The 15,120-nt window shown below is 42.8% G+C and overlaps 1 protein-coding gene across 2 annotated transcripts in view; it reads left to right on the top strand.

The window, feature by feature from the left end:
- The window catches only part of SLC6A1 (solute carrier family 6 member 1), a 136,083-nt gene that overhangs the window by 93,056 nt on the left and 27,907 nt on the right, over positions 1-15,120 (top strand). The window contains exons 2-4 of one of the 2 annotated variants that reach the window (XM_084832464.1): positions 6,779-7,206; positions 8,457-8,588; positions 10,394-10,494. In XM_084832464.1, coding sequence (XP_084688590.1) covers positions 6,969-7,206; positions 8,457-8,588; positions 10,394-10,494 — 471 coding nt within the window. In that variant the 5' untranslated portion in view covers positions 6,779-6,968. Of the gene's footprint in view, positions 1-6,778; positions 7,207-8,456; positions 8,589-10,393; positions 10,495-15,120 lie in introns of those variants that run through there. The other variant, XM_084832465.1, reaches the window with a different exon arrangement.

Genomic DNA, 15,120 nt, shown 5'->3' on the forward strand with positions numbered 1-15,120 from the left:
GCCACAGAGTAGGCTCGATAGTGGGCTCTTACCTGTGTTCGGTCAGACTCAGCACAAGTTTTCCTCCACCTGCGTTCTAGCCGTCTCCCCTCTTGCTTCATTGCCCTCAGCTCAGGTGTATACCAAGGAGCTGGCCGGGCTCTGCTCAGAGGGAGAGGGCGCTTGGGTGCGATCGTGTCAACCGCCCGAGTCATCTCTGCATTCCACAGAGCGACCTGGGCTTCAACAGGAGCACCAGCCATACCAGCAGGAAAATCCCCCAGAGCCCTCTGGAATCCATCGGAATCCATTAATCTCCGGGGGCGGACCATTTTAATAGGTCCCCCACTCTTGCAGAGGGGAAAGGCCGCCAGAAGTCTAAACCTCAGCAGGAAGTGATCTGACCATGACAAAGGGACAGATGTTAATTCCTCTACTTTCAGATCACCATCCTCCTGCCCAGTCGAGAAAACCAGATCAAGCGTGTGTCCTTTTGTATGCGTTGGGCCGATGACATGTTGGGACAGCCCCATGGTTGTCATGGCGGCCATGAAGTCCTGAGCCGCCCCGGATACAGCGGCCTCGGCATGGAAGTTGAGATCCCCCAGGACCATCATCCTGGGGGTCCTCAACACCAAGTCCGAGACCACCTCCGTCAGCTCAGGCAGGGAGTCTGATGGGCAGCGGGGTGGGCGGTACACCAACAGAATCCCTAATCTGTCCCGGGTACCCAACACAAAGTAGCTCACTCTGGACCCAATGGTATTAGACAACTACCGCCCAGTTGCAAATACCCCTTTTCTAGGGAAGGTACTTGAGAGGGTCGTGGCTGACCAACTGCAGGCACTCTTGGAGGATACTGATTATCTAGACCCATTTCAATCTCGGTTTTGTCCTGGTTACGGGACTGAATCAGCCTTGGTCACCCTGATGGATAACCTCTATTGAGAGAGGAACAGGGGGAGTGCAACCCTGTTAATTCTGCTCGATCTCTCATCGGCTTTTGATACCATTAACCATGGTACGCTCCTGGATCGACTCCATGGGATGGGTATTGGAGGCACTGTGCTACAGTGATTCCGGTCCTACCTATGGAGCCAATTTCAGAGAGTAACATTGGGTGACTATTCCTTGGCCCCTTGACAATTGAGCTGTGGGGTGCCACAGGGTACCATCTTGTCCCCAATGTTGTTTAACATTTATATGAAGCTGCTGGGAGTGGTCATTAGGGGATTTGGAGCTAAATGCCATCAGTATGCTGATGACACACAGCTCTATCTCCCTGTGACAACTGAATCAGGAGAGGCTGTGCAAGTCCTGAATCAGTGCCTAGACTCAGGAATGGGCTGAATGAGGGCCAATAAACTGAAGCTGAATCCTGGCAAGATGGAAGCCCTATGGGTGAGTGGTTCCTGGGTCTGGGAGATAGGTTCATTGCCTGTTCTGGTTGGGGTTGCACTCCCTCTGAAAGATCAGGTCCTTAGTCTGGGGGTACTCCTAGATTCATCATTTGGAGTGTCTTTTACCAGCTTTGGCTGGTTCACCAGCTACAGCTTCTCCTGGACAAGGATAGCTTGACCACGGTGGTACAGGCATTAGTAACCTCAAGACTGGATTACTGCAATGCGCTCTATGTGAGACTGCCCTTAAGGCTGGTCCGGAAGCTGGAGCTAGTGCAGAATGGGAACTGCCCCTTTTCAGTGTGTAACTCCTTTGCTGAGGGAACTGTACTGGCTGCCTATTCGCTACTGGGCCAGGTTTTAGGTATTAGTACTAGTGTACAAAGCCCTAAACAACTTGGGACCAGGACACCTGAGAGAGCACCTCCTTCTTTACCAACCTGCCCAGTCACTGAGGTCATCAGAGGGCATGTTCCTGGTGGTTCCACATGGACCCATGGCCTGGTTGGAGTCCACCAGGAAAAGAGCCTTCAGTATGGTGGACCCCTTCCTGTGGAATTCCCTAGGGATGTACGAATCCCTTACCTGGCTCCATGCAGGGGCATCCGCAGTGGGGGGGAGGCGCTCCGTCCCTCCACCAGAATCCTGCCCGGCCAGCTCCACTCTGCTGCCGAGCTGCCGGCCGGGTCCGGCCGCCCGCTGGGCAGCCCTGCAGGGACGCAAATAGCGGCTGTTGTACCCGCCGCCATTTGAGTCCCTGTATTGAGCTGTGATAGGCTACGTAAATACTTATTTAGCCTATCATGGCAGGGGGGGGGGAAAAACCAGCGTACGCAAATGGCGGTAGCCGCCGCCATTTGCATACGCTGGGTTCCCCCCCCCCCCGCCGTGATAGGCTATGTAAATACTTACGTAGCCTATCACGGCCTCCGCAGGGACGCAAATGGCATCCCTGCGTTAGCTGTGATAGGCTACGTATTTATGTAACCTATCACGGCTATGAAGAGGAGGAAGCGAAGGGCGGCCGCAGGACGGCCGCCATTCGCAAAGCAGCACAGACGGGAGCAGGTAAGTGCTCCGTTTCGCGCACCTTCCGCGGGGTGGGAGAGGCGGGGACTTTGTCCTGCGCACCTTTCATGGGTTGGGGGGGTGGGGGCCTCGTTCCACGATGGATTTCGGGGGGCCGAATGCACTGGCATTTGGCCTCACCGAGATCGGTCGCGGAATTCTCTGACATCCCTAGAACTCCCTGCCTTTAGAGGTCAGGCAGGCGCCAACATTGTGTTCGTTCCGGCGCCTCCTGAAGACATTATTCCAAGAGGCCTTCCTTGGATGACCAGCCATGGTTTATGAAATTCCACTTTGTTGGGGTTTGTCTTTTTAAAAAATGTTTTTAAAACTCTTTTAACCTATTGTTTTATTCTTTTATCATGTTGTTCACTGCTCCGAAATCATCTGATGTGGAGCGGTATATAAATATTGTAAATAAATAAGTAAACCCCATTTGTATTCTTCACATTTATAGTATCCTAAAATAACGTCGTGGTTATCAGGTGTTTGCAAGAAACCCAGCTCTGAAATCTCCATTTAATTAATTTATTTTTTTACTTCCAGCTAATACACTTTTCTATTTTTAAAAAAGTGTGTGCGTGTGTGTGTGGGGGGGGGGATACTGGGACAGTTGGCATTACAGAAAAGTTAAGGAAGGTGCTCTTCCCTTTACTTCAGCACTGTTTATAGTAAAACATAAATCCTGGAAGAACTGAATCCTACTCAGATTCCTGGATCAGCAACCTTTGCAAGTCTAAATGGATACAATGGAACTGATGTTCTTTTGGAAGTAAAAATCCTGGGAGTTCATCAACTCAGCTTTCATTGGCTCATCTTTTCATTTTCATCGGCTCATGAGGTTTGCCTGGTGGATGATACAATTGAATTAATGCAAGAAATATAAAAGATGCTAAGAAACATGGGAGTTTACCACAATAAAATGAAATGGGAGTTCCCCATAGTAAGTTAAAGTTTAATCAAGGTGGATTATGACAGACAAAAGGAGCCAGCACACTGAGGACTACAGAGAATCCCTCAAAACTACGTAAGGATTTGAGCTGGTCGTAATAAAATGGATGGCTCATCTTCACGAAATTTTTCTCCACCAGGTTCTGTTTTTAAAATGGATTGGATTGTGTAATCATTTATAATCCTAACAATAATCAGAGAGGCTTGCACTACAAAAGGAGATGCACACATTTCTGAAAATGCCAGATGCCAGTGGCTGAATGCAGCTGTGAACAAAATGCAGGCACACAGAAGTATTTTTGTACCTTTTTCTTTACCCAGCAAATTCACAATGACTTATTCAAGTACCATACCTCTGTTCTGAAATGGAACCCAAGGACAAAGGAGAGAACAATTTAGCTAATAATGTAAGGAAACACTGCTGATTAGTGAAGTTTCAACTGGAAATATGGAAGCAAGACTGTATTGTAAAACAAATACATTCGGATTATAATTTATCATTGGTTGGTTTCTCATCAGTAATGCTAGTGAAATAGTTCTGCTTCTTGTATCTACTGAGCTATTGTTTTAAAGTGAAGCTTATTGCATTCATTATAGGTTCATTATAAAATATCTGTTTTGTCTTCCATTTCTTTGTAATAAAAGTTCAAATTATGGGTCTCTGTTCTATATTTACGGTGTTATATATTGTAAAAGATATATATATATTTGATTTTGAGCACAGGAACTACCTCAAAGAGCAACAGGCACTAGTAGAATAGTAGTAAAATCCCAGTAACATACAACATGACAAGAGTACTATAAAAATGGTAGTGTGATCATTATAAACTGATAGTTGAAACTGAAACCATAACAGTCTATCGTTTGTCCAGATTAGGGTGCTAGTAAACAATATGTTCTATCTTGTTTTGGTTCATTTGTATGAAATAAGAACACAGTGGCCAAACAGCTGCCCATGGGAAACCCCAAACAGGTCATAAATGCAACAGCCCCCTCCCACCCATGTTCCCCAGCAACTCCTGTACATAGGCATACAACCTCTGATACCAGAGGTAGCATATTGCCATCAGGACTAGCAGCCATTGATGGCCTTCTCCATGAATTTGTCCAATCCCCTTTTAAATCCACTCAAATTGGTGGCCATCACTACCTCTTGTGGAAGTGCATTCTATAGTTTAACTATGTGCTATGTGAAGAATTACTTCCTTTTATCTGTCCTGAATCTCCCACCAATCAGCTTCATGGGATAAGCCCAGGTTCTAGTATTATGAGAGAGAAATGTCTGCCTATCCACTTTCTCCACACCATGCATAATTCTGTACACCTCTTGTGTCTCTGCTTACTTGCCTTTTTTCTAAGCTAAACAATCCCAGCTTTCCTCATGGGGGAGTTGCTTCAGCCCCTTGATCATTTTAGTTGCCCTTTCCTGCACTTTTTTCCAACTCTACAATATCTTTTTTAAGGTGTGATTACCAGAACAGTACACAGTATTCTAAGTGTGGTTGTACCATAGATTTGTGTAAGGGGAGTATGATCTTTACCATTTTATTTTCAATTCCTTTTCTAATTATTCCTAACATGGAATATGACTTTTTCACAGGTGCCGCACACTGGGTTGACATTTTCATCAAGCTATCCACCACAACTCCAAGATCTCTTTCTTGGTCAGTCACAACTAGCTCAGATCCCATCAGCTTATATTTGAAGTTGGGATTTTTTGCCCCAATGTGCATCACTTTGCACTTGCTTACATTGGCTGGCATTTGCCATTTGGATTCTCCCAGTTTGGAGAGATCCTTTTGCAGCTCCTCACAGTCCCATTTTTTTTGGTCCACCCTAAATAGTTTGTGTCCTCTGCCAACTTGGCCACTTCACCACTCACATTGAATTCCAGATCATTTATGAATAAGTTGAAAAACAGTGGTCCCAATACAGATCCCTGTAGGGCCCCACTGTTTACATCCCTCCATTGGGAGAATTTTCCATTTATTTCTACTCTCTGCTTTCTGTTCTTTAACCAGTTACTAATCCATAAGAGGACCTCTTCTCTTATTCCATGACTGCTAAGTTTGCTCAAGAGTCTTTGTTGAGGGGCTTTGTCAAAAGCCTTTTGGAAATCCAAGTAAACAATATCCACTGGATCACCCCTGTCCACATGTTTATTGACACTCTCAAAGAACTCTGTCATAGTGAGACAGGACTTACCTTTATGGAAGCCATGTTAATTCTTTCTTCGCAGGGCTTGTCCTTCTCTATGCTTACTAATTTTATCTTTAATAATGGTTTCAACCAGTTTACAGACATTAAGCTAACTGGCCTATAATTTCCTGGATCCCCCCTGGATCCTTTTTTAAAAACTGGTGTTACATTGGCCATTCTCCAGTCCTCTAGTACAGAGGCTGATCTTAGAGATATGTTATATATTTTTGTTAAATCAACAATTTCATATCTGAGTTCTTTAAGAATTCTAACATGGATACCATCTGGACCTGGTGATTTATTAACTTTCAATTTGTCAATGTGTATTACAATACTGTACTATCCTAACCATAAAACACAATCATTGATATGCATGACTACTTTGTTCCTGATCAAGGGAAACTACAAGTTATGGTTCAGAGTTAATCTTGAATGTTTAAAAAAAAGTTTCTCTTACTACAATCTTATACATGTCTACTCAGTAGTTGAGCTCAATGGGGCTTACTCCTGAGTGAGTGTATAGTATTGCAGCCTAAGCCTCCTTAACAAGTCTTATTTTGTTAAAAGTAGGAATGTCATTAAAATAATTTGCTGAGCAAAATAACACACTAGATTTGCATACTTTAAGAGGCCACCTGAACTCTGAATGTTTTCCTAGAGGCATGGGAGGAGCTTTTCAGTGAGCAGTTGCTACAAACCTGCAGTTACGTTTAAATGACCTGACATGTAGGTGGCTAGGGTAACATTTAAAGAGCCCATAAACCTCTGATAAAGTGTAAAGGTTTTCTAAACTTTTATAGTCCAAACTTTGATAAAGAATGGACTGTTTTATCAAGCAGAGATTTAATAGGGGCCTTAGCTGTTCATCTCCATTGTTTGCTTATCGCTTCTCCTGCTATTACTACTTCATAATGAAGTGGGTGTAACTTTAAAAGACATGCCTTGACAATCATAAAGGTGTCATATTTCGTTTGTGAGTTGTTGGGTTTTCATGAAGGTCAATAGTTAAACTCCCACTTGCTCTCACTTATTTAGATAAGAAATATAATTGCATGGCTGCTTTTGAACCAAGGGCACAATTTGAAGGATGATTCAAATTACTGGAAGGCTTTGAATTTAGCTGCTTGTGAGCAATTTCTGTAACAGCACCAATAAAAATGTCTCCTAATATTGTTTTACAGATTAATACAGACACCTACGACAAGATACCTGTTTGGATTTTAACACATTCCAGCGTAATCTCTATTGTTGTTTTAACAACCCCATCAATCCTTAGTTGGGTAATCAAGAGCCGCAAAGCTGCTGTCCACGTGGACTGGTGCTGACATTTCTCGTCCAGCTGCGAGAGCCTCTCCATCTAAACCTAGAGACATGGCAACAAATGGAACAAAAGTAGCTGATGGACAAATCTCCACAGAACTTAGTGATGCCTCAATCACCAATGATAAGCCTAAGACATTGGTAGTGAAGGTGCAGAAGAAAAAAGGAGATCTCCCAGAGAGAGACAGCTGGAAGGGAAAATTTGACTTTCTTATGTCCTGTGTGGGTTATGCAATTGGCTTAGGGAATGTGTGGCGGTTTCCATACCTTTGCGGAAAAAATGGAGGAGGTACATATTTCAGTTTATGTGTGCTGAGTATTTTTGTGTTATTATTACAACCAAAGTCTTCCTATTTAAACTCAATGATCACCAACAGAGAAGTGACACATGAGACCAGGTTACAACTACTAGCATAGGTGTTAGGAAATGCATAAAATGCTTTTTGACAAGACTTCCTAAACACATTTTACAGTTTGGAATGCTGCCAGTACACCACTGGATGCTTTGGCCACAACAAGTGGGCACTTCGAGGAAAGGTGACAATCCACTTTTGATATTCTCTGGCATGTGAAAACATTATTGCAGTCCTATGGTTATAATTCACAGATCTAACTCGCATGTATTTGAGTTCCCATCTGGTTGTTTAGGAATCCTTTGGGAGGGAGCAGAGTCCATTCCACCAGCATCCAGCCCAACTGGAGGAGACAAAGACGCTCACAAAGACTCTTCTGTTTACTCTTCACCTAGCTGTATTGTGAGGACCACCATGGCTACTTCATATAATGACATATCATTATTGTGAGCAGCAGCCACAGCAACTAGTTTTTGAAAGATGGCTATGCTTTGCTTCTTCTGAGAACATCTGTGTTTGCCTTTTATGGTAAAACAGTCACTCCCAAAGTAAGCAAGGCACAACTGATTTAAAAATAAATTCTCTGGCCAGGTGAAGGTTAGATTGGGGTATTCAGCAGGAGCTAATCCTCACTGTGACACAAAGTAAGGCCCTTATGATTTTACTAGCTGCTGGTGTAAGGGAGTCTGGTCCCATCTACTGCATTCAAAAACAACCAGAGAAAAACACAGATGTAAATGTTCTCTGTAACATATGATCCAGCTCACGCTGCACAATAGCAAATTGTAGGGCTAGAGATAGAGGGCTGTATGCTTAGGGCAATGGTGTCAAAGGAGACGTGTAGCAACTACATTACAATTACTGAAGCTAAGGGATCCAACCCTGAGCTGTGTCTCTTACAGAAATCAGTGGGACTGAAATGTACTTAACTTTGGTTGGAGAATGCCCAGCATGTTAGTCCATCTTCTAAAAGTAGGGATGGTTGTGTTGTATTAATTGTCACTGGAGATAGCACTCCATAACTGGGTAGAAGTAACAAATATAGATTTTATATTAAAATACTTTTTCCTTCTGCCACATTAAAAGGGGAAATTAATGTTGGAATCCTTGATTAATGATGCATGTGGTGAAATCGCAAACATCTGTTAATTTTTATTTTAATTTGTTATTTTCTGCATCCTTTTAGGAGCATTCCTGATTCCATATTTCCTTACTTTATTTTTTGCCGGAGTTCCCCTGTTTCTTTTAGAATGTTCACTTGGCCAATACACATCCATAGGAGGCCTTGGGGTTTGGAAGCTTGCTCCAATGTTCAAAGGTACAGTAATGAATTAAATATATTGCTATTAATTCTGTAGTAGATTTGCAAATTCAGGTCACTCATTATAGATGCAAAGAAAAAAAATCTTGATCACTTTAATAGTTGCCATTTTTTTCTAAAGTAAAAACTCATTGTTACAAAATGATATTAAAATATGCCCCAAGTCTATAGGTGTCCATTGAAACAAATAATAAAATAATATTTAAATAACCATCAGATCTCAGATGTTACCACAAAATGAATATCCATTATTCCAAGATTTATGGAACCAAACCAAATGATGTACATGAAATGAAATGTTTTCTCCCTTAGTTATGAACTATTTCAGGAATACATTTTGTGTTTCTCTCTGTGTGTGTGTATAGATATACAGAAACAGATAAATAGATATAGTGTGTGTGTATCACATCTCATATAGTCTTAGTCCAATTCAGCTTCAGAGTTCAGGTTTTAAAACTACAGCAATACAGCCTCCACATTTCATACTTTGCACATTTTCCCTTTGATCAAAATATGACCTTTTGTAAAATCTGGCAAAATACATTTCTTCATATCTCTGAATGTGTAGGTGCAGCTTGTCATTCTCTAGGTGCAATTTGCACCTTTTATCCCTCTAACAAATACCATGCTGACAAAACATTTTGAAGCCATTTTCTTTCTGGACCTTGTGGGAGGATGCCATGAGCTTATGAAACAAGGAAAGAATGGATACTCTCCTCAGGATAGCTATTATTCCAGATTAAACAAACCACCTCATGAATTCTAGCTATGGTTTCATAATCATTATTAATTAATTTATTGGCATTTATATGGCACTTCCAGTGATCAGAGAACTTCAACATTTTATCTTGTGCACATTCACAACAAACCAAGGTCGTACACTCCTATTGCTCTGCCTTTGAGGTGTGCATGTGTGTGTTGAGGGAGACACACACTTTCCAAGACTACCCGATCTTTTCACCTGAGCAGTAATTTGAACCCAGGAGTTTCCACTCTGTATTTTCTTTCTGTCCAATACCAATTCCTTATGCACCATCCTCAGCATCCATTTCTCTACACATAATTTTCCAGCTGTAGGATGGCTACGTTTTCAGGCCCCTTAGAAGTTCATCTGGAAACTGAAGGCCATTTCCTAAAGATCCACCCTCTTTGCTTTGTCCAACTACCTGAGTTTGCTGGCATTCAGTGAATGTAGCTACCCTTCTTCTTGCCCTTCTTAGCCTCACCTCTTCACATAGGTGTTCCCTGTTCATGGCAAATGGGTCATCTCTTTCAACAGAAGCAGAAACATAAACAGAAGGTGTAATTTTACACACCACTGTTCAACCCTTCTTAAGAAGGCTTGTAGAGTTCTTCCAAACTGCATTCCAAACTCATGTGAAAACTGCTGCCGGTGTTGGCCCTACCATTAGGCAGAGTGAAGCAGCTGCCTGGGGTGTCATGAGAGGGCGGCAAATTGCTAGTTATTGTATTTTTATTGCCAGGGATGGAAAGAGGTGTTGGTGGGGATGGGTGTGGGTATGGGGTTATCTAATGTGCCAAAATAATTTGGCTGGCTGTGGGTACTATTTACTTGACTGAGGTAGGTGGGGGTGCCATTTGCTGCTCTGCCTCAGGCAGCAAATTATCTTGGGCCAGCCTTACCTGCTGCATCATCATCTTCATATACATATGGAAAAACACAAAGTAATTTTATTTGATGCTAAGCTTTCCCAAGTGTTATTATTTCACTGATGTTATATTTCGATCCTCTGCTGTTAAGAGTATGAGCAATCTGTAACACTCTGACATTTTCCCTACAGGTGTGGGATTAGCTGCTGCTGTCCTATCTTTCTGGCTTAATATTTACTACATTGTGATTATTTCCTGGGCCATATATTACCTATATAACTCTTTCACCACAGTAAGTAACTTTCCTTCTCTTGTTTTAGAAACTCTCATTATAGATCAGTTTGATTCGCGGAACTAATATTTAAAATGTCATGGCATATATTAATTTACAAGGCCAGGTCCACCATTATATTTCTGCCTGATTTGATAAGACCTGAGTGTAACAACTAACCTATCCCATTGTTCCCGGTATATCTAGATTAGATCCAATTGGATGTTTATTATTTCCTATAAATCAGCCTAGGTAATCCTCCCTCCCCCCAAACACACACACCAATGACCTGTGGATGTTAGAAAACTCTTGTAGAAATGTAACCTTTGAACATAACAAAATATTCTGATGGCGAACATCAGATGGAAAAAGAAATAATTATAGAAGTAGATAATTGTATATTGTATTGTACTTGTGGTGGTGAAGGCTAGAGCTAGTGTAGGTAATATCCTCCCCACTGAAATCAAGGGGGGATGATTGGGGGGGGGAAACCCTGCCAGACAACTCTCGGGGGGGAAATATCCCACACCTCCTGCTGTGCCTGGCACAAGCCAGCTAGGCTTTGGAGGCAGCAGACTGTGCACCACTTCACACACGCACACTTAGGTTTAATTTGTAATTTAAGACCTTCTCTTTGCATGTTTCCTCAGAAAAAAAGTCCCATTTGCGTTCAGTTCACTGAGCATCAGTTTGTGACCTTCACCAATCCTGATTTAATTTATTTAAAACAGTCCTCTCCCATTCTTCCTCTCCATAAAGGTCATTCAGAGCAACTCATAATACCAAAAATAAAATACAGTAATCAAACACAAAATGATCAGCATATCAGTAGAGAGGCATAGGATAAACCAGCAGCAGCAGCAGTATAAAGCCACTTGAACATTATCTGTGCTAAAGACTAGCTTAAACATCTGTCTTGGCAGGCAGGAATGGAGCCAGGCAACAAGGCAACATATTCCAAACCTACTGAATAACAGTGTACTTCAGTGGTGGGGAACATGGAGTAAGGCTTCCCCTGAGAATCTCAGCATGTTTTTTCATTGTGCTCTGTTTGGGACAAAAAAGGAGAAACCTCCCTAAACGGCTATTGAAGAGTTAAAAATTGAGCCTCTACTGGGCTGGTGAAATACTATAAGGATAAAGATGTACCTCCAAATTGGATCTTGGGCTGAATCACTCAAAAATGAGATGTTATAGCAAAACACCTGAATGTGGACTAACAAAGCAGCCATTTTGCCAAAGGGACAGACTTGTACTAACATTACTAAATTGCTAAAACTGAAATTACTAGGGATCCCAACAAGTTTTTGTGATGAAGACCTGACATGCAGAGCTGAATCATTCTTAGTGAATTAAACGTTTTTTACCCATATACACTTTTTGGAGGATTCTCTCTTGGCCTCTTCCTGTGTGGTATCATATCACAACTAGAAAACTGAAACAATTCCCCTTCCCCTTCTTGATCTAGGACAGCCTTTCCCATCCTGGTGCCCCCCAGATGTTTTGGACTGCAATTCCCAGCATTCCTGACCATTGGCCACACTGGTTGGGGCTTATGCAAGCTAAGGTCCAAAATGTCTGGAGGGGACCAGGTTGGGGAAGGCTCTTCTAGGGTCTGTTTAGAAGTTACCCCTTCGCATCTGAAACACTATGCATGGAGATATCGAAGTGAGCCTTGGGCTCACATGTTTGATCTTCGGTGCCTGATGAGTGGTGAAAGAGAGGTGTGGGGGGGAAGCGCACAGTGAGCCCAAAGCACACTATAGATCTCACTCAATGTAGAAATGTGTATGGTTGTAATGTCAGAACAAGTCTCCAGCCAAAGCTGTTCTCCATCTCCATACAGTATTCGGGGGCGGGAGGGGGGGGGCAGAGGGTTGGTCCTACATGAAGTATGTTGTTCTTAAAAACCTGTTTAAAGATTCAAATTTCCCAGGCAGAGCAAAAGCACATTGATTGAGTTGATTATGACATAAGTACTGCTCAAACCCACTGCTCTCTCCTTTAGTGTGTAGATAGGGTTTACTGATTTTGAGGCTTGAATTTGTTTTGCACTGATTCATTAAAATGACTGAAAAGGGGATTTGATAAAGGAAATTCAGGAAATCTACCATTTGTAGATTCCTGCATTGTCTTTCCTCGCTGGCAATGAAGATTACATAGGAGTGGAGATGAGGGGAGTGAAGACTGCAAGGTTAGTATTAGAGCTGGTTTTATGATTCAAATTCACACACACCCCAAATCACCATCCTATACAGTATGTCAGTATAGAGGAAAATATTTTTTATTTTATTTGTCTCCCTCTTGAAATAAATGGAGCAACTACAAGGAAAAGGGAGGGAAAACAATGCCTTTTTGTCTTTAGCCCTGGAAATACCTGAGAAGGGCTTCTGTCACTCCCTGCCAGAAGGAGATCTCTCGCCCCACACACACAAGGAGAAAAGGCTTGAAAATTAAGGACAGCCATTGGATGGTGTAACACATATGACTGAGGTAGATATGCCTGTTCTCTGCCTAGGCCTCTTGTCTTAGCCGAGAATAGGCCTAATCTATCTCAGACATTTTATTTTCCTTTGGTTGGGGTGGTGAGCAGATTTCACTCATTTTGTCTTTAGCCCTGGAAACAGCTGAGAAGGGCTTCTCTCTGGGCTGGTGAAATCTGCTCCATATCCAAGGGAAGGAGAAATGTCTTGAAAATAAAGGGCAACTATTACATCTGAATGGTGTAACACATGTGACTGAGGTAGATTAGGCCTGTTCCCTACATAGGCCTCATCTTTTAGCAGTAGTTGTGTGACTACTTCTATCTGAGGGGCGTCCTTCATTTTGCTTCCTTTACCTCAAAACTGCTAGGCCTTACCTCATAAAGGGAAGTGGCTGCTGAGTTCCTTGTAAGGGGCAGAGGGCCTAGGACACTTACCAGGTACAGGACAGGACATGCAGAAATTAAATAGGTGTAGCTTTACCTAGCATGTGACGATGGAAGCAGCACCTGCTGTTACTCTGTCTGCATCAGCTGCACAACAGCCAGAACTTCAACAGAGCTTAATCTCTGGACAGAATAAAAAAAGGCATTTAAAGAAAAAATATGCAGAAGTACGTGATACCAATTTCTAATGATATGGGTCTAAAAAGTGTCACAATTTGGACACCAGTGGGAGCAGCTCTTCTGGTCTTGCATACCAAAATCTAGTGCACATGTAGTGGTATGATTTGGGTTTAACCATACAGATCCAGCCACTGTTACATCCAGACTGAATCTCTGATATCATCACACATGCTCACCAACCAGGCCGCAAAGGAAGATGGGCATTTGTGATGCCACAGAACAGTCACCCTGGCTGATCCCTATTGGGGTGGGGCGGGGGAGGCAAATTGGAACTTTCAGCTTGATTTGAGCAGATTTCAGCAAAAAGAATACTAGGTGAATTATAATTGCTTCATAGAGAGAACTGAACAATAATTATTCTGAGAAGAAATCCCAATTTTGGGACCCATTTATTTTCATTGTTAAAAAAGCAAATATTTGGATTATGTGGAGGGCTCCTCCTCTCCTGTGCTAGACAGCACATCCAGCTAAGCCAGTGTTTCCAAACTTCTGATAGCTGAAACCCAAAGTACATACAGCAGTGGCTGGGTTCACACAGCACAACAACCCACACTGAGGGTTGAGTGTTGGTTGTCGTTGAACTGTGTGTTGTGCTGTGTGAACGCTGCCACACTAACAAACCACGGTTTGTTCTTGGGTTATGAACTGTAGATTGTTTGTGGTTAACAAGCCATGGTTTGTTAGCACAGCTGGTTTCACACAACACAACAACCCATGGTTCAACAACAACCCGCACTCAACCCATACTCAACCTGTGGGTTGTCATGTTGTGTGAAGCCAGCCAGTGTCTTCAATTGTGGAACTTCTCCAATCATGTCTAAATCAAGGGTAGGTCTGCTATTGAAATCACCAAAGGGAATTGTGGGTAGGGTGCTCTGAACTCTCCTATCACTTATACTGCCCTGAAAGGTGGCCTAGAAATATTTTTAAATAAATATGCCCTTTAGTCTAGCGGTAGGAATCCCTGCCCCCCAGAGAAGGGCAAGAGAAGCCAGCTCAATTGGGAGTCACCACCACAAGGTGGCTGGAGCTCCTTGAAGCAGTTCCTGAAAGACACTCTTCACCACTGCAGCAGTGGCCAAAAGGGAGCTGCTCTGGTAGTTCCTCTCTGTGCACTGCAAAAGGGACTCCCCTTTCTCAGTGCACGGAGAGGAATTCAAACAAGTTGACAATCCAGGAAAAGATTGACCTCTTCCTGGATGCTCAGCTGGCTGCTTGAATTCCTCTCTCCTTTCTCATTTAACAGAAAAGAAACAATTCCCCAGCCTGCATAGTCCAGTATGTGTGTGTAAAAGGTAGGGTGTGTGTGTGTGTGTGTATTTATCAATTGTGTGAATGCTATGTATTGCAGAGAAGAGAGTGGTGAGGTCCACCAGCTTTAGACTCTGGCCTCACTTACTGCTGGCATGTGGTCCACTGACTAGTGGAGGAAAATGGAGGTGGGGGAAGGCTCACCATCCCCTACCCACATAGCCCATTAGGGCTTTAAATTGCACTTCCACTCCACTTTAGATATAATGCAGATCTACTAGTACCGT

The sequence above is a fragment of the Heloderma suspectum genome, chromosome 2 (assembly GCF_057233095.1).
Source record: "Heloderma suspectum isolate Gila_16-S chromosome 2, 16-S_ref, whole genome shotgun sequence".
NCBI lineage: Eukaryota > Metazoa > Chordata > Lepidosauria > Squamata > Helodermatidae > Heloderma > Heloderma suspectum.